Genomic DNA, 22,713 nt, shown 5'->3' with positions numbered 1-22,713 from the left:
ACTGTCTTTGAAATATACATCATCCGAGATCACCACCAGCGACCTATAGCGAGTCAGCAATTAGCTTCTCTACTATTGTGTTCCTTTTCCAGTTCTACATGTTGAAAAGTTAAAAAGTCATGCCAGGTAGGCTGGAAGAATATATAATATCAATGACCATTACTCAAGCATAAGGGCGACGAATATCGTGAACCAATACTCTCCGTTGCCACCTTGATTCTCACTTCTCGTCCTCATAATCCACATCCCTACTCGGGAAATACCCTGTCTTTAACACATGTTCCACCAAAGTCCCCTCCCCACCCCAGACCTCCCTCCCAAACGCAGCAATCATATCCAGGCCATTCAACAACGTCCCCGTAGTCCACATCTTACCATCCCTCACCCATCTCTTCTCCACCCAGTTCGTTCCCGGCGCTATCTCACGAAACAATGGCAGAAACGAAAGTGGACCTGTCGCCGTCTTGCCTTCCAAGATCCCGGTGGCTAGGAGGGCGTCCGACGCACCGCAAACAGACAAGAACGCGGAACATTCGGCGTAGCACTTCCGGAGGAAATCTTTCTCGGTGGTGGTGGCTTGGTATCCCATTTGACCGGCACCGATGAGCACGATGTCGAGGGGTGGGCAGGTGGCGAAGGAGTCCTGTGGGAGTTAATGATGTGCTTGTGATGTGGAGTGTGGGCTGGGGAGTTGAGTACTGTTGGGATGACTTTGAGGTTTCCGCTCAGGGAGCCCGGGGTCGTGCGATCTTCTGTGACCCAGTGGGTGACGAAGTCTAGGGCCTGGGATCTGAGTTCGTCGGAGATGGCGAAGGGTGGGAGGGTTTTGACGAACGAGGTGCTAAAGTTGTGGAAGAAGCCAACGGGGGCGATGTCGAGGTGTTCGGTCACGCTGTAGCATCGTTAGTTAGATGCTTTCAGTGATGTGTATACATTGAGACTCACGTATTCAACAAGACAACGCCGACATGGATCGGGCGTCCGGGGTTCCGAAGATCGAAACTGGTAGACATGTTGGTTTGATTGTTGCTTTGAAAGTTGGTTGCTAGAAGCTGTTGGGATGAATTTGTTGCTCTGGAATTATCACTCCATCAGAGGGCCTACACAGGCTTTATAGACATGCTGATGCTTTCTGTATACTTCGATTCGGCGCATATGATTTGTCGGATGAACTTGGCATGCGGGACGGCTCGAACTGCCATCCACCGTTCCGTCCTCGGTTCGCCATGCCCTCCGGAGAGTGGTAAGCCTTAACCCGAAATTCGGACTATGACGAACGCATAACTTATGATGTTCTCACATCTTATTGTGGAAGTTATGATCAGAATAATTGTCTTGTCTCTGTTGATTAGTTGTTATGTCAATATAATATAAGTACAAATGAAAAGTCCATACAGGAGTCTGGGAACACAGTTATATTGCTTCATCCACTCCCTCCGATATCTTGATTGTTGTCTGAATATTGACCTGATAGAGTGCTTGCCATGACCCTGCCCCAAGGGTCATAGCATCTTGATTCCTATCCGACTGGCTCAGGCGAGATGTGACGGTGGTTACTAGACGACTGTTCGACTTTCCTGGAGCAAATTCCCCACCCCAATTGCTTGGGTTATGTAACCTTTCAGCATCCGTGGATAGGTTCGACAGAGGATGCTCCTCTTCGCCTTGCTTTTTGCCACGCGAGTTACCACCATAGTATGATCGAGTTTCGAAGACCCAAAGGAATAACGGGCGAAGGGTGGCGAGGCTCCCTGCGGTAATGCCGATTCCGATCTCGATGATGGACCAAAAGTCGATTTGGTAGGTTGCATCTGCAGGGGTTAGGGATGTGGTGACGGGATGGAAGGTCTGGGCAAACTCACATAGAAGGTTGGTGTCATGGTAAGTATGCAGATATGGGATTCGGATGATCACGGCGACACTCTCTCTAGAACAGGTTCAGCATCTTTCCTTTCCAAGTTGTAAAAGATAAAGTGCACGTACAGGGCTCCTAGGCTGAGAACTCCGGCTAATGCAATCTTTGTCCGGCGGTCCATTTGCAGGTGCCAGATCAGAACGGCTGGCATGATCCCGAGTGTCACATCGGACAGCACAATCAGGAAACTATAGAGATAGCCAACATCCAACAGTATCTGCCGACGTATGCATGATCCTTCATGATTTCCATTCACATGCGACCAGAAATAAGAGACTGGTTGGCAGCCGGCGAGGAACACTAGCCAAATCATGATTCCAGCGATTATTACAACACCAGTCACCGTCCACAAAACAATGCGGTGAGCTTTGTGCACAGCTAGTCTGAGTAGGGCAATAGCGATTGATATTTTGGTGATAGCGGCAGACCAACTATAGAGCATTTGACATAGCCACCACCACTGATAATGGTTAGTTATATCGGAATGGTTATGGGTACACGCGCGTGTTGGTAGAAAAGGAAAGAGACCTACCAGAAGTGCCTGCTCCATTGTATTATAATCAGTAAAGTCCTCGTTCTTATGGCCAACCCCTCGCTTCGATGCAACCATCCAACATGCATCCAGGGCTATGAACAAAGCCTAATTGAATATCAGCCGCTGTCATGTTAGTGAGAAGATCAGGAATCCCACCAGTGCGATAACCATCAGAGCGTCATCCCACCCGAAAGCTCGAACCGTATAAATACGAACAAAAGTGCGCAACGCGACCGCCATAATACTAACGCTCATCATTACCGCCGCACAGATAAAGATGGCCAGACTATGGCCGACAAGAGGCATCGAGGAGCCCATGTTGGTAGGGAGTGACTTGGTGATTGAAACCCATTGATCGCATGCCGGCTGCTGTGCGAAAATCTGGCAGGTGAGCTCCAGCGCGCTTTTATTTACATCGTCATCCGTGCGGCCCCTCAACTAGACCAATTAATGTGAAGTCTCCTAAGTGGGCAGACTAGTAATGCTTGCGCAAACAAAAAGTCGAACATGATCGTCAACGGAAAAAAAGTTGATCGACCTGCAAGGAGCAGGCAGACCCATATTTTTGGAAGAATGACAGGGGTGAGCCAAGCGGAGCAGATCCCAGCGGGACCCATCCATGTTGCGGATCGATCTGACTCTGACAGGCTCATGCATCTATCCAACTGCAGTCGAATAGTTATGCCCTTGTACTTTGAAGTTGATTCATGAGTGGCCTATAATACCTGTCCCACAGCCTCGGGATTTTTCGTTCATCTCCCAATTACTGTGGATAAATAGGAAACAAGGATGAAGCTTAAATTGTCAAAGTCATCCGCGCCTCTTTGAAACGCTCGGCTGAAGTAACGTGTGAGACACGAATCCTTCAGTGGGTGTTTACCGGCCGCCAGCTGAAGCGATCAACGGAAGCTAAGTTACACCGCTCAGGGGTTAAGCATCCAGAGCTTCGACCTAATTACTGAACACCGAATCGTGGTTACCTTTGGCTTGCAAAGAAAGAATCCAATTGGTGAACCTGGCCAGCTCATGATCGTGACACAAATTGGCTCCTGGGAGGGAAACCTAGAAGACTTGAGCTAGTCCTGCTTACAACGTGGATAGAATGAGAGATAAGTGGACAGGACCAGGCGGGTCTCTTTCTTTCCAGAGCCCCGGCGCAAACGGTTGTTTCAAGTTGATAACCCAAACTCAAAATTCTCCGGAATCAACTTTGCCGTTGTTTACCCGGCATTTAATCTATCCCTTATATTAACCCTTTTATGGACCTAAAATAGACTGGTCGAGGGGAATCATCTCTCGGTCTTTGCTCAATTACAGTGGTGCTCTGCTACAAGTGGCCATTTGAGGGCGACGATGTCTCTTTAAGTAAATATCGATCATCTTCAGCAGAAGTCAAGGTCTTACATGGGGTAGATCCACTTGATGCTTCAGTAATGTCGATAAGCTTAAAGCTGCTATGATTACCAGGCAATAAACCTGGGTCATGAACTTGCAACAACCCACACTTTCTCCCACGGGAAGACAACGTTCTCCCCAGATGCACGGCTCATATTGCCACATATCATGGGGCAGACTCTAACTCGGCCTTGAAAGGCATCTCCCGAGGTTGCAGGCCCGGGTGTGACGGAATGGGACAGATCAAGCTGAAAGCCACTGATTGCGCAGACAGATCATAGTAACTGGAGCCGAGGCGGGGGATTCAAAGCGTACATATTTGGATACATCTTCATTCCATATTTTGAGCATGCACGTTGGTACTTGCGATATCATCGTTTCCCAACCTTATTGCTTAGCTGCCTTCCTAATCAGGAAATATCCGTATCGGAACCAACCTTAATCAACTGCGATTGTCGACAGGTCATATTTTCATCCAAATCCATGTCGCAAATTTGGGTCAACTCAGGACTTGGCGAGTTGTCGAAGAGTAACTTCTCACGTGTCCGTTACCTGCCCGAGATGATTTGTGAGATCGTCAATCTCCTCTAACTAGGAAGCAATGCGGTCATCGACTTGGCATGTACATGTATGCTAGCTGTGATATCCCTAGTTGTGGAAGTGGAAGGAGGAAAAGGAACCAAGGTGTGGACACGAGACCTGTGTTGCCCCTTTTTCCATCTGTCTTACCGCTTGCCCGTCCAATTATTCTGCCACTCCAACACAACTGTTCTCTGTCCCAATGCCTGCTTGTCGCAAGCCTTGATTAACAAATAAGCCTCAAAAAAGAGAAATGACTAAATCTATGTAGAAATCTATGTAGAATGCAATGTACGATTAGTCGATCACATAACGATAACAATGAAGGGAAATCATTACTTTGACCACCGAAATATCGCGGAAAATTTACCCGAGTGTTGTGGTTCTTAATTCTCCGATTCCACAACGCAAAATTAATTTCGCGACTTGAGAGTTCGGTGACTGCTTTAAATCTAGCGGCGTGGAGAGCGCCTGCTCGTGATTCTGTGATGTTTATTGATTCCTATCGGGGTGACTATATATATATTGATCCACGCATAAATCGATATCTACTATATAACTTACATTATTTTGAAAACCCGGTGAGAAAAATGCCATAAGGACTGTGATTTCAACCCTTCAAGATCTAAAAAATGAGCAGTGCTTGTCCGGGGTTTTTATAACGGTTGGGTGAGTAAGTGAGTGATGGGGTAAAAGTCCTTTGATACTGGTTATATCAAGTGCCTATAGCTACTTATGACTCTGTAATATCGTGGACATATATTTCTAGTAGAACTCACAAACGGTGGATATCCGGTGGAGCATGTCTACCGGAGCGTACCCGGACATCCTCACCTCAGTGACGAGGACTAGGGGCGAGCTTTCCGCGTGAATGTGGAGTAAATACACCTCAGCGCCAAAACAATCATCCCCTACTTCTACGAAAGTGAAGAGGCCCGGGCTTCTTATCAACACCTCCACCATAAATGGTATTTGCCCTCGTCCAAATATAGTGTTGTATGGAGCAAGTAGGGCGCGGTTTATACGGTCAGAGTCTCTTACATCTGCGGTCATGTCAAAAGAGAAGACGGCTAATAGGCATGGTTTGGCTATTAGGCTACAAGGAGACTTGCCATAGAATAGACACCGTATAATATTCGCGTGATTGCAGTCTGCCCTTCTGTGGGGGATACGGCCATGATGCCGCTTTTCCTGGGTCATGACTGAGTGATGAGACACATGCTAAATTGCTCAGCAGCATACTTTTGGGTCGTGTATGCCAACCCAGTGATGAGGCGACTTATCTTTCCGGGGCATGCTTGGAGGTTGATGGCGGCCGTGGAACCCTACCCTCTCCTTGCGCGCACACCGATGCTTGTATTGCGTCAGCAGGAGAGCCATCATGCATGCACTAGAGCTAGGTGTGGCCCGGTTATGAGAAGCTGGCCCACCAGCACCCCTCCGAACGGAAGACTCGAGGAGATCGTTACTCTTAATCTCATATTCTCGGGACTTGAATACTCACAGCGCTTCAGAATCTCTCTTATACACAACAACCCAGTGTCGTGGAAACGATCTCTCATGCATTGAAGGAGCTGGTGGATAGACGAGCTATTGCTAGACCAAGTAGCTATGTATGTGCACCAGAGAGGGAGCAGGGCGAGCAGTACCGCAGGGCCTTTTATTCCAGCGGTTCCAAGGGAAGGAAGGACCGAGTGCAATTTGATCAAATTAGATTAGCCATTATACATCTACATGCATGATATCTTCACCCTGCTAACACACATTGAGCTCCGGTTTGCAGGTGGACGTCCAGATACGCTGATTGAAACCGAAGTGATGGCCTTCCCCGGGGGCATCCAGTTGCTGACCTGGCAGTAACCCAGCAATAAATAGAATACCCTAGAGCTCCCAGCCCTCTGTGATTCTACTCCAATCCCGGCATTCCCTTGGAGGCCTTGCCAGACCCCAACCTGCCCATCTGGCAGGAGACCAGAAAGCTCGTGGATTGGCCTGGCAGGTAAGAAGAAATCCGACATAATACCTGCGTAACAACCCAGACTTAGTAAGAATAACAAAGTGCCCGACTGCTGTACTCACAAACTTCCCGTGGTAGAATCCCACACAAGGTTCTTAGCTTGTTCAGGGTAAGGTAAGTGTCCCCAGTTGTCAAGCTTGCTGTTCCGATACATCAGTCAAAATGAGCGAACAGGAAAGGCATTAGGATGACAAACGTGATAGTGTCTTTGAATGCTTGACGCACTGCATCCCGCTCCTCTCGACTCAGCCCCCAGAATGGTGCAGAGCCGATATCATTACCCAGTTGGAGGCCTGGTACCACTGCCCACACAACCCAAATGACGAATCCACCGGGAACAAAGCCAGTATTATCCTGCTTGTTTTCTTTGCTGTCCAGCAGACGGGGGGTGATTGTAGATCCCTTCTGGGTCAAAGTGCGTAGGTACACTAGTTCCGGTGGACTAAAGGATTCTGCTTGCTTGGCTCGTATGACAGGAGGCTCAGCTTCCGTTCCTTCAATGGGGATCTGCTTATAATAACGCATATGACCCTGAACAGGCCCATTCGGTCCACGTGCTTCGCAGATCAGACGAGTACAGGCGAAGGAGGGGTCATGCCTGTCCCGCAGATCGTCCTCGTTAAGCTGGAAGCAGTGCTCACTAGCTTTCTCGTGGACTACCCACTTAGCTTTCCTAAGCTGGATGATTGTACCTGGGGCGACCTCGCTTTGAGCAAACCAGCGCGAAGGCATGATGGTGTCAGAAAGCAGCGACAAAGAGATGTCGAAGCAACAGATACTTTGGTCAAGAGAAATGCTGAAAGTAATAAGAACGACTATTTGCGGAGAAGATAAATATTTTGAGATGGGCTTTGAAGAGAGAGAGGGAGAGACGAACGAGAAAAAGAGAGATCTAAATATGATGATGGAGGCACGGCCAGCGGTAACCTTATTCCTGCCAATCAAATCCTAGCTTTGCTTTGGGTAAATTCTTAGTCATGTGTTACTGGTGTATTAATGTTGGACATTCACTGGACGCAAACACTGCGTCTTACTCTCCGTCTTTATAGATAGTATTTTTCCCTTACAATCCATGATAAATTTCCGATTTTGTGGCCATCGAGTCAATCGGCATATCAAGGTATCCTGGTCTTTGGCCTCAACGGTACTTCTGTAACAATTAATATCATAAAGGAGATCGTTTGAGCTACCCAACTGGAATACATAAGGAAAATCAGTCGTAAGACTGTATTTCCAGTATAGGATTAAATATGTGCTTTATAACCTGATGTGATTTGAGTGCTGACACTAACGATCCACAACAAGGCCGTAAAAACCAAGCCTTTCATGGAAGACCCACACCAGTATCTTTAGGATAAACATACGTAGGAGCATCATGTAAACCTGCGAAATGAAACAGCGCTACCATTTACATATAAAGGCTTTAAAAACGGCTTTTAAAGCTTGCCAGGATGCCAAACGCGCCCCCTCAGGGAACCCTCGTCCTGAATGCCCAGGATTTGGTCCTGCAGGCTCTACCAACTCTACAAATTGGGCCCGGACATACAACAAGTAGCGCCATTCATAAGGTATCCTTTACAGGGAAAATGCGCCCTTGGGATAACTTCGTATCCGACGTTGAGAGCCTCTGCAATGCCTTTCAATGGAAAGGAAATCGTGTCGCGAACACAGACTCAGCACCACTCCCCCATCACCTGTCCCGCGAGCAGATCTCAGTTGGCGATGAGACTGGAGCGCAGGGGCGGTTTCATCAGAACGTGGGACAGGTGATGGGAGGAGTGTTTCTGTCGGAAGGGCTTGACATCAAGTTTGGTGATTTCAAAAGTTGCGTCCTTGATGAGGTCTACAATCGCGTGCCCGACTCAGTTATGCGAAGGGCTGCCGGTTCTCCCCTTGCAGTTGGGGAAATGAAATCTCCATGGGTGTCAAGCCACAGAATCAGGGATACCCTTCTGGCTGGTAAAGAGTTCATGTTCAGACGGCTTATTGGTAAATAATAGTTAGCTATTACTGGATGGCAATACAGCTAACGCACCGTTTCTCAGGCCAAATCGCTAGATATATGCGTGACTTAAAGCTGAAATATGCATATCTCTCAAACTATGAAGAGGCAATGTTTTTCTGCCAGAATGACCCATTGGGTGCCCACCAGACAGAGCTCCTTTACTCTGATGTGATTGACTTCAGTAACAGAGCAGTAACCGGGTCATCGGTGACTATCAGACAATGCTTCTTCTACGTGGGGGTGTGTGCGGCACAGCAGCCCAATCATACAACTTCAGAGTCAAGGACTACGGGATGGGTCAAAGATATGGTTATGAAATAATCTGATGATGTATTGTAGAAAGAGCTCGGGTCTCTGGATCAGGAGGAAATATGCGAAGATTTCCCTCTTTTTATTTCCATATTTACCAAGGATAGACGTTACCAGGCTTCGTTGACTTCAATATAATTTATCGGTAACTATTAGGCAGTTATCTATTCCTGACGAGGCGGTACAGGTGCAGCATGGGGAGGTGCATCAATAAGAGCCGAAGCCTTGGTCAACCAGACATCGGCAGCAGTATTGCGGGAAGAGTAGCAGTCACGGTAGATGAAGTTCATCGGGAACCCGACATCGAACGAAGATGCGCTATCAATCTCATCGAGATCCTCATCGGAGAGGCTCACGCTCAATGCCTCCACGTTGGCTTGGAGATGCTCAATCTTGCGTTGACCGATGATAGGGAAGACGTTAGGTGTCTTGTGCATGACGTAAGCGAGGGCCTGTTCATGAGTCTTATTAGTTTGCTTCCACCGGATAATCGTAATAGGATCAGGATCTCACAATAGCATGCAAAGTCGTGTTCTTCCTGTTCGCAACCTTCTCCAACGCATCCGAGACCTTGATATCAGTCTCGCTCAATTCAGCGCCACGTGCGCTGCCAGATCCGGCGTCGCTCTTACGCGCCTCGCCAGACTTGAATTTGCCCGCCCCGAGCGGCGCCCAGGGAGCAATCGCCATTCCTTGGTCTCTGCACATGGGAATAACCTCTCGCTCGAGGTCTCTGAATCCGGCGTTCCATCGGCCTTGGTACACGGAGAAGGGACGGAGGCCGTGGGCCCGAGCGTAGTCGTTGGCCTTGACGACAACCCAGGCGGGGGTGTCGGAGACACCAAGGTAGAGAACCTTGCCCGATGCGACCAGATTGTTGAGTCCGTGCATGACCTCTTCCACGGAGGAAGTAAAGTCCCACCAGTGCAGGTACAGGAGGTCAATGTAGTCAGTCTGGAGCTTCTTGAGACTGTGCTCGACAGAGACCCGCATGCTCTTCATGGAGTTACCGACGAAGTTGGATTGGAGAGGCTCGGTGTCGCGGTGGGCGGTGCGGAAGCCTGTTGTGTATTTGGTTGCGATGCTAATATGGTCAGTTCCTCGTTAAAAGTGCAAGTACGAGAAGATACTGTTACATACACCATCTGGTCGCGGTTCCCGCGAGCAGCCATCCACTCTCCGATCCATTTCTCAGATTCTTCGAACTGATAGTTGTTGGCTCTTTAGTGAAATGATCAGCATCTTACAGCGATGTAATTTGTAGTGATGACATACGTGTCGATGAAGTTGCCTCCGAGTCTGTAAAATTCATCTAGCAGGGCAAAGGACTGCTCCTTGTTGCATTCTCCCATGAATTGCTTCCTGGAAACCGGCAGAAACCTGTTAGTTGACCAGTCCCACCAAGATAGTACAGGTGCCATACCATGAGTCTCCAAAGTTCATAGCTCCCAGACACAATGGGGAGACCTTGACACCGGCAGAGGGTGCCAATACACGGTGGTAGCCGAGACGGCTGGCGGGCTTGGGGGCGGGGGCGAAGAGAGACATGATGATAGATGATCAGCGTGTAACGACGGTTGTGCTTTCAGGGATGTCTGAGGAAGATGCGGTCTATATATGTCTTCAGAATTGGCGGCGATAGACTTAAACTCCGATTACCTCCAGGCCCGAAGTTGTAGGAGGCATGGGGATACGGTGATCATGACGCGGAGTCTCCACCAGATGCCGCTTTTGGTAAATCGGAGCTTGATGTCATCGGGTATACCGTCGAACTCGTATCCCCGATCCATTGACTGTAAACAATGTGTAATCAATGGAACATCAACTTGGACTCACAGTCAGATCAATGCATCTGAGCACCAGGGTAGACGCCGCTGTTAACTTTGGGAATACGAAGTTCCTTCATGTGCCTCGGGTGTCATCCGATGTGGCATCACTATTGTATCCCCGTTAATTCCGTGAGGAGGAATAAGTGCTGACCGACCCACAGCGGGGAGATCCACCCGTCTAAAGCTGCAAGTTGTTGCTGACACTCACTTGTAATTGGCCTCACCCAAACCTTCAGCAAGGTATGCTACGTGGTTGGTGGCATCTCGGGAGGCCCAGCCGTGACCCGAGCGGAAAGCGACGGAAGGTAATCATCCAGGGTCCCCTCGTTTGTAAGACCAGCAACAAAGATACCACATAATTGATGGTTGAATCTGCAAATATCGTGTAGTGGCAAGATTGTGATTACAAGTGTTATTTGAAATGGCGGAGGTAAGCCCTTGGGCTTACATCTGGAGTAAGATACACACTACAATCTCGAGGATCCTTCTTTCAGGTCGAGCCATTGACTGCCAGTTGGGATCCCAGTGCAAGTCATTTGATAGGAAAGAAACACGCAAAATATGCACGACCATATGGAGCATCACCGCTGCCTCACTGTCAGTTGACTTACCGATGCAGTTTACGTGCTGCTCTCGTTTCGCGATATCCTCTGACCGAGCTGCATGGGAACAAGAATTGAGAGGGGGCTTTCCACTTCGCATTGAGGGTCGGAATCAACTGTACGTGGAGAGGTCTTCCCCTCGATTACCCCGAATGATCGCAGCCCCATAGGGTCTGCCTTATTCAGGACATGCGGTCTGACTGCCATCCATCCCCACCAATTGTGGCTTTCCGGTTGAGGAATCACTCGCAGGTGCGACCGGGGGATGGGAGTACTATCCGAAAGAGATCGCTACTATATGGCTAGCAGTCTACCCGGACTCACTAGGTCGGGCTGGGGAAACGCCCTGTTCACACCCAATAACGCCTAACTCATGTCCTGTGTTGCCGGAGAAGTTCCCTAGCAGTGTTGCCGCATCTTGATCATCAAGCCTCGCAACAGACTGCCTCAGGCCGCACACGGCTTCCGAGACCAACTTATAGCCGGGTCTCGCAGCGCTGCTACTTCTTGACACATTCTATGAGTTAAGAAAGCTATTCGGGTGAAATTGAGTGCCATTCTTCTATCTGAGCATTGTTCAACACGTTTAGGCCCGGGGTTGAGTGCTACAATGGTCGACCTGACACCGTCCGGCAATAGGAATATATAATGTGAAGACATCTCTGACATCTTGCATCGAACTTCCACAATCTCATGTATGGAATTGACCCAAATCGCCGAGTCCAATCGGAAAAGACGGCATTACTACGGGGTGTGACACACTATACTATCGGAATCATCTATTGGACTGCAGACTCAGGCTATCAGGAGACAAAGAGACAGTCACAGTACTGTGCTGGACTACAGAGCTTCAATAACCCAACACCTTGGCAACTCGAGGAAACAATGAAAGCGCATTTTGGTGGTTGATGCGCGCCATCTCGGCATCAGTGAATTCGCCGTTGCCCTGAATGGCAGGGAGCGCGGCCTCGCTCTGCGAAAGGGGAACATACGGGTCTGAGACATCATTAGACTCCTTATCGATGGGATGCAAAACTGCAGGAAAACTAGGGTGACTCACAATCGGTTCCAGTCAGAATCTGGTCCACCCCAATGAAGCTTTTCATGGCAGCGAGTTGAATTGCTGAGGTGGCAGAGGCCGTGTCAAAGTAATAACCTGCAAGCTCCGCCAGGGACTTGGTCATATTTAGAGATCCCAGCAACGACATGGACGCCATTCCTGCAATACGGCTGGCCAGATAGGGTATTGCGCCCCCGCCGTGGGCAAATATCATCTTGACATTGGGGTTCTTAGCGCGCTGGCCAGTCAACAACAGATTCTCCATTGCCCGCACGCTGTCAAACGCGTACTCCGTCAAAGGGAACGGGTAGCCCAAGCTCACGGACTGACATCCCGGAGCTGCTGGATGGACGAACACGGTGGCCTGTCGCTCATTCAAAACTGAAAATACGGGACTGAGAGTCGAGTCGCCAAGGTAGGTACCGTTGGCGTTAGTATACATGCCCACACCAGGGAACTTGAGCGTATCGAGGCAAAACTAATAGATCTATCAGCCAGGATAGTACTAATGTTGAGCAATCAATGTACCTTCAGTTCGGCTACCGATTCTTCCACATGCGGAAGGGGCAACAGACAAAGCGCCCCCAGTCGAGTCGGGTGAGCCTGGGTGTGATTATGCATGGCAAGATTGACGGTGCGGGCGAGCGCATGTGCCTCCTTGGGATCATTAAGGAAGTAGACCCCGGGAGCACTCACGCTGATGGTCGAAAAGTCGATGCCCAAGGTGTCCATCGTGGCCAGGTGTGATTCCAGCGTCCAGTCGGGCACCGGGAAATCGTCAGTATACAGCGTTCCATTTTTCACAGGGTAGCCAGCAGCAATTAGGGCCTCTCTCCAAACCGGAGGAATGACATGAGAGTGAACATCGATCCGGTAGCCTGTGCTGATGTTGTTCGCCCGAAGGTTATGCCCTGCGACCACCCATGCCGACAACACGCCAAGTAACAGAGATCTGATGCCCAGCATGAAGGGCAGAAGTAACGACAGGGATATTAAAACGAATATTTGATAAAAGGAAGACCGTCTACGATTTCAGGGGATCCTAAAGGACGGATAGCCCGGAATCTCGGACGAAGTTTAGTTCCCGGATGGAAATTTGTGCCCTACGCTAGGCTGCCAAGTCAACCGGTTGCCGACTATCGAGAAGCCAATCGGCCGCCGGCACTGTTAGCGGTTTGACACATATTGGACCGGGCGTTAATGGGCTGATCTCGCCAGTGACATCGACCAATGCTTAAACAACGTTGGCCGGGTATAGGCATGGGTCCTGCCAAGGCCCTTAGTCGGACATTCCAATCCCGAACCTATCTGTTGAGCTTTTGTGACGGAATAGGCTAGTTAAGTAAGCGTTGATTACGGTTCTTTGGGCATGGCCAAGAAGACGAGTGTTATGGTGGTAATGAGCCATCGGATATCCCTGTCGCCAAGGGCCCTAGGGAAGCTTCTACTTGATGTTTAGTGGGATCAGACAGTCATGCCCCTTTTTCGGCCGCGTGCAGTGTGTGCCCAGCGATAAATTCTCGTTCTCATCTCACGATGAGCCCATCTGTGCTGGGCTCTACGGCCTCACCATGCAGCAAAGCTTTCCAGTACGCTCGGAGGCACGTGCTTGAAGCTTGTGCACGGTGCTCATACTGATTGCCGGCTTAGAGTGAGGACCGTGGGCCCTTGATTGTCATCGTCAATGGTACCGTGACCGGGTTCGCAGCGGCCATCGTTGTCCTGCGATTCATATCCCGGGCTGCGATTGTAAAGCGGCTAGGCTTGGATGACTGGACAATGATGCTCGCCACGGTCACGGCCATTTTGAATGTTGCCATTGCAGGTCTTGGTATTTACGTATAGTCCAGATAGCAGTATTGAAACTGATGTCGGATATCCTGCTAGGAGTCAAATATGGTACAGGGAAACATGATGGCATTCTTCCGAAGGCCGATGCGTTACCAGCAGCCAAGGTGCGCCCGCTTGCTCAGATTTATTTTCACCCCTCCCAATGACAGCCTAGTTTCTGACCAACGGCGTGATTGCCTGTAGATTCGCTACGTCACTCACATCATATACACCCTCATTACTGGCCTGATCAAGACGTCAATCTGCCTATTATACCTGCGCCTCTTCCCGAATCTTCGCAACATCACTCTAGGCACCATCGCTTTCATCGCCGCCATGAGCATCGCCATTATCCTTGCCACCATCTTCCAATGCTCTCCGGTGGATGCGGTTTATGATCTTATGATCCCCAAAAATACGACCACTATAAGTGTTTCGCATCTATTCCATTTTGGTATACCACTGCCGCCTTATCACTGGTGACGGATCTGTGGATCCTAGCTTTGCCAATTCGGACTATTTTAGGTGCGTTTGTACACCAGAGAAACGGTTAATGGCCTGAGAGTGCCGTACAGCAGATACTTACGAGAGTAGGCCTACAAATCAGGCAGATGAAACGCGCGGTCGTCATCGGGCTATTATCCTTGGGAACGTTGTAAGGGTACCCCTGGAATGAGTTATAAGAAAAAAATGCGACTAACAGGTTGCCCCGAAGCGCCTGCATTGCCAGCATTGTTCGAATGGTGTACATCATCAAGCTTTATGAGAGCACCGATCCAAGCTGGAGCACATTCGGCGTGTCCGTGTCGTCGGGTATCGAAGTGGCTATCTCCATCATTGCCGCTAGTTTGCCGAGCACCAAGCCAGTCATCGATCTGATCTTCCCAAAACTGTTCTCTACCACCGCCAAGTCCCATACTACTAGCGGAAGATTGTATCCCATTCAGGCCTCAGGCCGCAGTCATCGCCAGCATGATGAGATCTCACTTGTTCATTTGACTATGGAATGTGATTCCGGGAAGGATAACTCTACGACCGCAGTGTCCCATGCTTAATGCAACTAGATAGACACCTATTAATGTTTCAGGCCCCCAAATACCTGACAAAAAAAGACTCCAGGCTGTTACGATAAATATTATGAAAGGAATATAAACTAATACATACGACCACGGGGTGTGGGAAACAGGGCTTCCCGTCAGCTCAGCTCTTCTTAAGCCACGTATTGCGCTCAATAAATAGTAAATGAGCCTTTCTGCCCTCTAAACCATCATGGCAGATGTTAGGTGAGTGCTGATGAGAGGGGTGAGAACTCTATACATCTAATCGCCATAGGTGATATGGGCTCACCGAGGGGTGATCAATACTCACCACCTATGAAATACACGATTTTTGTCGGAGACTAAGATAATAGGCATCCAGATGTTAATAAATCGGCCGTGAGCTCTTGTTACCAAGTCATCATTATCTTAGGTTCCTTTCTATCACTTTTCTTTGTATCTTAATCTTCCAGGAGCAACACGTGATTATCACATGACCATGTACACTTGTACGTTTCACCGTACTTACCCACAGTAACTCCATCTCCAGGACTTTTTTCAAGGAAGAAGAATGCTCCCTTACCTGGTTTAACCATCTGAAATTATAACTATGGAAATCAGAATTATGCTGACCCACCCATGGGGCCCACAGTTCGGTGGCTAGCTGAAGTTGAATCACGCGGGCTAGATACTGTGGAGTAAGATAAGTAGAATACCATCAAAAGTAAAACAGATCCATTAGCTCCTAAATTATATGAGATTCACTTCAGCTCCAATGAAAACATATGTTGAATTAGCACCGCATAAGGACGGTGTCACATGAAACTTGCTCATTGAATGTCCGGATTATGTAGGTAAGTGAAGACTCGATAGCTAGTCATTATGCGATGATTTAATCATGCAGCTTCACTAACATGGTTCATGGTACACGGCTTTGCCGAAAAAAGAAAAAAAAGGCGATAGGAACTTGGCTAGACAACAGGACAGCCTCCTAGTGTCAGCGTCAAAATGAAATATGACTGTTCCCGTGTTGCATGTACTAACCATCTGCATTAAATGTAGATTATTGATCTTAATTTACACAATTGCAATTATTCAATCGACTCTATCTAGTGTATATCCAGCTAGGAAATGTTTTACAGATGTGGCAATAAGAAGACAAACAGACGAATAATCATGAACAACACAGGAAGGACTTATCAGAAGACGTTGCTGCAGTACTCTGTGATACCATTTCGACTTATGATTAAGGACTGAGACGTACGCACTACTACTGCTCACAGAGCCGACTTTAGATTAATGATGGGAAGGATTGGCACGCTATTACAAATTAATCTCGGTTTCTATAGTACATGCCATCTACTAGATTTTGGTTCCTAATAAGTATCATAGTGGATACGCCGTGATTATAACGTGACGGCTAACCAGCCACTTTGCATGATAGGCTCTAGGAGCGGGCCGTGGCTGAAGAAGGCTGAGAATTAGTATTCTGCTTGTCTTACTCTGCACTATCTAGCCCGCGTGATTCAACTTCAGCTAGCCACCGAACCATGGGCCCCATGGGTAGGTCAGCATGATCTATGACTTCCATAGGTATGATTTCAGATGGTTAAACCAGGTGAGGAGATATTCTTTCTCTCTGAGTAGGGCCGTAGGGATGGTGCTACTCTTGGCAACAATTTCAGTTCAACATCAGGTGGATTATTAAGCATTACTTGCCCTCTTCAACTAGTCAGCTTAGATCCTGTGCAATTGCTACTTGGATTTTAGTAATACTATAGATGACCTCATGCATAGCACACACGGATGAGTTGACCATGTTCCACTGAGTAAATTATATTGAAAGATTTTTGGTCGGACCGTATTTCTGTACGAACTCTACAAGAATTTTACCTGATTCAGGATTGCCGTTCGCGCTTGCTGATTGGACCCTTGAGTGAGGGTTTTAGCTTCTTTTTTGGTTATATTTGCTTTTTATCCCAATCCCTCTTCATTTCTTCTAAATCTAGAAAGCCCATTCGCCATCCGTTTCTGATGATGTAAAGATTAGAAAGTAAGAAAACAGATCGATCAAAAAATGAGACACTTGTGCCTTTGCTATGCGTCCCTAGGGGCTCCTCGGGCCATACGAACAGACGACTATCTAGTTCGATTACTACTATCGAGCATGGAACAGGAATTATGCCCTTTATACAGGCTTGGTTGTGACTCTACAACAATATTTTGGGCTACTGCAAGTTACAGTGACCGCTAATGAAGAATAACATCATAAACCAGAAAGACTCAGGCCGCGGCCAAGGACGAGAACTAAAGGTATATCTTCTTTGTCTACTTTTTGTGACAGTCCCAATCGTCGCAGCTTTCCTCGATTGTCAGTTGTAATAAATATTCAATTTTGCAAATATTACTTTCTCAAGCTGTGACAATTCCCGTGCCTCACAAACCCCCCCCAAAACCATTATTTGCTTTATAATTCTCGTGGATTCAATTTGCATACCTGTATTCTCTCTTCGTTAGGACTCAGACGCAATGAATCCCCACATGGTCCGCCTGGACGGAGTTAAAGGTAGTGATCCTACATCTATTTCACCCTCCCCAGACTCCGCAGTTGACTGAAAGCTTTTGAAAGCGGTCTGCAGAGTCCTTGAAGAGGTACAGTCGGATATTTTTGAACTCAATGGCGAGGGTTTGCATCGGACGACAAGGCTCTCGTTTCTATGAGCATCTATCGTCGTGGGAATAGACTGTCTAGTATATAGTAGAGAAATTTATTAAGACCATCCCATACACTGTAGTTCATAGGTTATGTATTCACGCCCTGCCATAGCTAAGCAAGATACTCCCACCAAGTTTTGTCGCAACTAAAGCTCCAAGAGCTAATCACATATGCGATGCTCTTGCCGGGAACCGAGTATCCACTTACATGCTGGTGCTCTGGGGAGGCTGAAGTTGTGGCTTATTCTTGAATTTGAAGGTCGACCTTTTCCCCAGACCTGTCTTCCCCTCTACAATAATGTACCATTGAAGTCGGCGTTGTAGCTACTTGTATCAGCAATCATTGACTGATTGTAAGCAAAGAGGAAGAGGTAACATACCTTGATATGGCCCTCATCAAGCCAAGGCACCAAGCGGCATAGATATATAAGCCCGACAAACACCCCATAAAGTAAGCTCAGCACAAGCGACCACGCCCTCGTTGTTCCCTCGAATCCAAGTTGATTCGACAACTCACTCCCATTCAGCCAGTACGTATTAGCCATAAGAAGTGACCGTGGCACATAAGGTAGGGCGTCATCCAGGGCTCGGAAAATATTCCTCGCCAACAGACCACTATTCTCCGTAGGATGCATTTCAGCCACTAGATACGACTCTAGCATGACCTTTGCCGAGTGCGGAGTCTTGAATGGCTCAGAAGGCGTCCCCATGTAATGCGCAAATAACCTCCACATGGCGATACAGTCGGACACTTCCTGGTTTGATGGGTAGATTCCTTGCGCCGGAAGGCCTATGAGGAGGATCACGGCTGAGAGATCGAGTAATGTGACGATGGAATCGATATCGTTTATTGGGATGCCGTGTTCCTCTACATTATAGGTGGACTGCGACGAGTCCCTTTGAATAAGAGCCATGAATTGGGTGCGGACTATCGCGTGGAGAAATCGGACTCGTAGACAAGCGATTTGGCCCGTTCCGCCGGGCTGTAGTGCGGATAGGGATTGAGTTACTTCGAGGATAAATTGGGCGGTTTCGAGGATTCGGCGACGAGCTGTCTGTCTTCCGAGGCCGGATGTACGTGCGAGTGTTTCGGCTCCACGGCCGGGGCCCCTATTTGATATTAAGATCATGCGATACGATTGAAGGAATGGTACTTACATCGCACCGATGAGGCCTTGGAAGGCTAGCTTTGCTGTATCAGTAAATGTACGTTTCTCTATACTAGCAAGGTGGCCTACAGAATTCAAAGCAGGTATATCATATCGATAAAGGACCTTCTGACCTCTTTCTATTTGCGCCCAGTCAACCCAGTCCGGAATGGAATGTACTTGACCCCATAGCTTGCGTAGTTTCTTGTCTTGGGTATAGTTGTCTCGCAAGAGAGTGTATAGATCTGGGTTCAGCGGGGCTTGTTCAGTAGGACCATGACTGGGCTTGGAGACAATTTGCTTCAATCTGAGATAGCACTCTTCACCAAGCACATCGTACGAATATCTCATAGACTGTAGCCCCTCCGCTGGAATATGATCTGATGTCCATTTGAACGAGTGGTTCCAGATCTTGTATGTCTTCTCAGACATGATGTGCAACATTCACATCTCAGAGACAGGGAATACCTCTTACCAACCTATATTAGATGGAGAATATGGAATTCCAAATGAATGATTATGACCGCAAACCTGATTATTTTGCAGTATATGCCATGTACATTCTTATTGGCCAGATAGATTTCTTCGCTGGCGGTGTGACATCTTTCAGCTGAGTATTCTGCGCTATATAATTTCAAGGCATGCAAGGTATCAATAGTTTATATTGCTTCTTTTACCCCTCTTCTTCAGTCCGTCTTGTCTCATGCTTCTTTTCCCTTTCTTCTTGTTTTCTCGAGTTATCTCTTTTATCTTACTACCTTGGGCTTGCCATTAATTGAACTTTTAGATATTCTAGATATACGAGTTGGCACAATTAACGTGGAGTTTTGAGTGTGTTGAAAATGAAGGAGCTGATCGTTTCTCTCGAGTAGTTATACAGCAACACCCACCTTGACACACCCACGACCCGGAACTTCCTCTCAACATGAGCGGCCATCATGCGTAAATCTAGAGTCCTAGTTGTGTAACATTAGAAATCCTAATCCGTAACCCCCACCGCAATCCTTCCCAATGGATGTTTGTATTGGCTAAGAAAATTACTATTATCGAACTGCCACGTATATAACTGAACAATAGTGGAGTGAGCCTAATGGAAGCAGCCTTGGGAAACTACTCATCACGCGCTGACTGGGCCTTACCGACACTTTTAGGCGTCGGTCAGCTTGTGAGGGGTAGGTAGGGATAAGCCAGAAGTAGACAAAGAAGTATTACCTTAGTCTGGCGTTTCCTCATATTCTAAAAAACATATAAGTCTTCCAGGATGTCCTCTAACCTGGTAGTATAGTCCCTTCTTGTTATCCATCAAGTCAAAGCCTATACTTTTCAAGCCAAAGCAAAATGGACACCCACAACGAGAGAGTTCATCAAATCTCACAAAAAGTTAAAGCCTTTTACGAAACCAAACAACCCTTCTCCATCTACCATGGCTCAACAAACAGCACGCGGGCCTCAAACAAGACAAAACATAACACCGTCGACATCAGCCATCTGAACAAAGTGCCCGCTGTAAACCGAGAAACGAAGACTGTCATTGTCGAACCAAATGTCCCTATGGACGTTCTCGTTGGCGCAACCCTACCTCATGGTCTTATCCCACCAGTCGTGATGGAGTTCCCGGGTATAACAGCTGGAGGTGGATACTCGGGGACATCGGGTGAAAGCAGCTCGTATGAATATGGATTCTTTGAGAGGACGGTGAATTGGGTTGAGATTATTCTCGGGAATGGGGAGGTAGTGCGTGCTTCGGCTGATGAGAATGAGGATTTGTTTTATGGTGCTGGCTCCTGTTTTGGGACGTTGGGAATAACCACTTTACTGGAGATCAGACTTATTGAAGTCCCGCCTAGCCCCGTTGTGGAACTGACGTACTTTCCTTTTTCAAATGGTGTGCAACAGGGGGTCAAGCTCATTCAGGACCTCAGCTCAAACAGTTCATACAAATACATCGATGGCATCGTCTTCAGCAAGACCGCCGGTGTTATCTGCGCTGGAAAAATATCATCAGCCGAGAAAACCCCCTATCAACTTCGGACATTCAGCCGTCCAACAGATCCCTGGTTCTACATGCGTGTTGAAGCCGCCGCTCGCGCTTCAAACTGGGGCCAGGAAAGCCCAATCACAGACGCCGTCCCGCTTGTCGATTACTTCTTCCGGTATGATCGTGGCGGATTCTGGGTTGGTAAATACGCATTCGAGTACCTCCTCCTCCCGCAGACAAAGTTTATGAGATGGGTAATGGACGGGATAACGCATACACGAACACTTTACCACGCTACACATAAGAGTGGTTTATTTCGTGAATATACCATCCAGGATGTTGCAGTTCCGTATGCAGGTGCGAGGGATCTGATGGAATTTGTGGATTCATCGTTTGGGCAGTATCCTATCTGGCTGTGTCCTGTGCGGCAGACGTTCCCGAATACACCAGCCCAGGTGGAGCAGCAACAAGTAAAGATGCTCTCTGAACGAGACAATATCCAGGAAAAGCTGCTTAACTTCGGCATCTGGGGCCCCGGCCCCAAAGGCAAAGGACCCTTCCTCACCTTCAATCGTAGCCTTGAGAGTCTCGTTCACAAGCTAGGTGGTAAGAAGTGGTTATATGCGCGGACGTACTACACAGAAGAGGAATTCTGGAAAATCTACGATAAGGAGAAGTTGGATTCGCTGAGGGAGAAATATCATGCGACTAATTTGCCGGATATGTATCAGAAGGTGAAGCCGATGGTGGAGGATAGTGTGGGAGGAAGTGGGAGTGAAAGTGCGAGTTTAGGCAAGGGGAGAAAGTCTTGGGGAGAATGGTTGGCAGAGAGGGTTTGGCATCAGTGGCCTTTGGGTGGGTTGTATGGGCTTTATCATTTATTGTGGAATAGGGATTATTTGTTGCAATAGACAGGTCTTTCATAGAAACTTTAAGCCATTAATTTATTTCATTCTTAACAGCAGGCAAGTCAATGTGTTCAAATGTTGTATATTATTTACCTCACACATGAAATGAGCTTGGCCTGCCAATATATTTGCAAAAGTCCTAGATTAACATCAAGTAGTGTGTGGACGTAGGGTGCTTGGTAGTTATTTCCATATATTACCCCTCAGGTACAGAATAGCTGATTTTATAAAATGACTCGCTGTTAAGAAAAAGGCTTCTAATCATATCATACCATAATAGCTGGAGCTAGGCGTATTCATAGTTATAAACATAGACTCAAGTGCTTAATTATAATTAGACTGCCAGCTCGACATCTCCGTGAATGATTATTCTATCACTTTTGATGGTGAGAAGGCTTGTAAATACAGTCTAGCAGTAATAATCATGTCTCATATAGTATAAAATATGCTATGTCTTGTATGTCATGATTGTTTGATCCTGCTAGAGATAGATGACAGATAAGAGGATACTCTTCGTAACCACATACCTCAAAATGGCGTTAGCGTGGATGTGCGAATACAGTACTTTTAACATTAGATTCAGTACTAACCATCGTATATATAAGAGTATCGTCAAAAATCAAACCACCAGCTAGGAATAATTTGATCTATATATATTATTACCTCAAGGGTAATAGTGCCACAGACTTGCTGCTGGAGACTGTAGTACTCTATAAATGCAGTACCATCACCCTACTAAAGATCCAAAGCTCATAAAACGTGGCCTATATAATATACTGGAAAGGTCCATACTTCTTCCTTCTCGTTTGCTCTATCTTAATCACTACTAGTAGTTTAGAATGAGAATATAG

General features: G+C 47.5%; 9 protein-coding genes across 9 annotated transcripts; 3 read left to right on the top strand and 6 right to left on the bottom strand.

The window, feature by feature from the left end:
• Positions 1-220: 220 nt before the first annotated feature.
• On the bottom strand, positions 221-1,013 carry AtWU_08371 (DJ-1/PfpI family protein; the record flags this gene model as incomplete). Its single annotated transcript, XM_035503479.1, has 3 exons — positions 221-643; positions 700-892; positions 946-1,013. The coding sequence occupies 3 exons, from the start codon at positions 1,011-1,013 to the stop codon at positions 221-223; spliced, it is 684 nt and encodes a 227-aa protein (XP_035359372.1).
• Positions 1,014-1,413: 400 nt separating this feature from the next.
• Positions 1,414-2,768, bottom strand: AtWU_08370 (pectinesterase precursor; the record flags this gene model as incomplete). Its single annotated transcript, XM_035503478.1, has 5 exons — positions 1,414-1,811; positions 1,863-1,927; positions 1,984-2,375; positions 2,448-2,555; positions 2,607-2,768. 5 exons carry the CDS (start codon positions 2,766-2,768, stop codon positions 1,414-1,416), a joined length of 1,125 nt encoding a protein of 374 aa, XP_035359371.1.
• A 3,537-nt stretch (positions 2,769-6,305) lies between these two features.
• Positions 6,306-7,173, bottom strand: AtWU_08369 (uncharacterized protein; the record flags this gene model as incomplete). Its single annotated transcript, XM_035503477.1, has 3 exons — positions 6,306-6,447; positions 6,504-6,581; positions 6,638-7,173. 3 exons carry the CDS (start codon positions 7,171-7,173, stop codon positions 6,306-6,308), a joined length of 756 nt encoding a protein of 251 aa, XP_035359370.1.
• Positions 7,174-7,892: 719 nt separating this feature from the next.
• Positions 7,893-8,767, top strand: AtWU_08368 (uncharacterized protein; the record flags this gene model as incomplete). The annotated part of the gene is made up of 2 exons (XM_035503476.1): positions 7,893-8,430; positions 8,487-8,767. The coding sequence occupies 2 exons, from the start codon at positions 7,893-7,895 to the stop codon at positions 8,765-8,767; spliced, it is 819 nt and encodes a 272-aa protein (XP_035359369.1).
• A 152-nt stretch (positions 8,768-8,919) lies between these two features.
• AtWU_08367 (aldo/keto reductase) lies at positions 8,920-10,303 on the bottom strand (the record flags this gene model as incomplete). The annotated part of the gene is made up of 5 exons (XM_035503475.1): positions 8,920-9,207; positions 9,269-9,839; positions 9,896-9,976; positions 10,031-10,117; positions 10,179-10,303. 5 exons carry the CDS (start codon positions 10,301-10,303, stop codon positions 8,920-8,922), a joined length of 1,152 nt encoding a protein of 383 aa, XP_035359368.1.
• A 1,733-nt stretch (positions 10,304-12,036) lies between these two features.
• Positions 12,037-13,212, bottom strand: AtWU_08366 (amidohydrolase family protein; the record flags this gene model as incomplete). The annotated part of the gene is made up of 3 exons (XM_035503474.1): positions 12,037-12,182; positions 12,247-12,724; positions 12,775-13,212. The coding sequence occupies 3 exons, from the start codon at positions 13,210-13,212 to the stop codon at positions 12,037-12,039; spliced, it is 1,062 nt and encodes a 353-aa protein (XP_035359367.1).
• Positions 13,213-13,817: 605 nt separating this feature from the next.
• On the top strand, positions 13,818-15,131 carry AtWU_08365 (ChrR Cupin-like domain family protein; the record flags this gene model as incomplete). Its single annotated transcript, XM_035503473.1, has 7 exons — positions 13,818-13,847; positions 13,897-14,077; positions 14,134-14,201; positions 14,281-14,530; positions 14,578-14,601; positions 14,671-14,731; positions 14,792-15,131. 7 exons carry the CDS (start codon positions 13,818-13,820, stop codon positions 15,129-15,131), a joined length of 954 nt encoding a protein of 317 aa, XP_035359366.1.
• Positions 15,132-18,032: 2,901 nt separating this feature from the next.
• On the bottom strand, positions 18,033-19,408 carry AtWU_08364 (oxygenase MpaB family protein; the record flags this gene model as incomplete). Its single annotated transcript, XM_035503472.1, has 4 exons — positions 18,033-18,152; positions 18,209-18,938; positions 18,987-19,015; positions 19,067-19,408. The coding sequence occupies 4 exons, from the start codon at positions 19,406-19,408 to the stop codon at positions 18,033-18,035; spliced, it is 1,221 nt and encodes a 406-aa protein (XP_035359365.1).
• Positions 19,409-20,314: 906 nt separating this feature from the next.
• AtWU_08363 (FAD-binding oxidoreductase) lies at positions 20,315-21,865 on the top strand (the record flags this gene model as incomplete). Its single annotated transcript, XM_035503471.1, has 1 exon — positions 20,315-21,865. One exon carries the CDS (start codon positions 20,315-20,317, stop codon positions 21,863-21,865), a length of 1,551 nt encoding a protein of 516 aa, XP_035359364.1.
• Between the last annotated feature and the right edge of the window lie 848 nt (positions 21,866-22,713).

The sequence above is a fragment of the Aspergillus tubingensis genome (assembly GCF_013340325.1).
Source record: "Aspergillus tubingensis WU-2223L DNA, scaffold_9, whole genome shotgun sequence".
In the NCBI taxonomy this organism is placed as follows: domain Eukaryota; kingdom Fungi; phylum Ascomycota; class Eurotiomycetes; order Eurotiales; family Aspergillaceae; genus Aspergillus; species Aspergillus tubingensis.
This window is presented reverse-complemented; position numbering and strand designations above follow the sequence as displayed.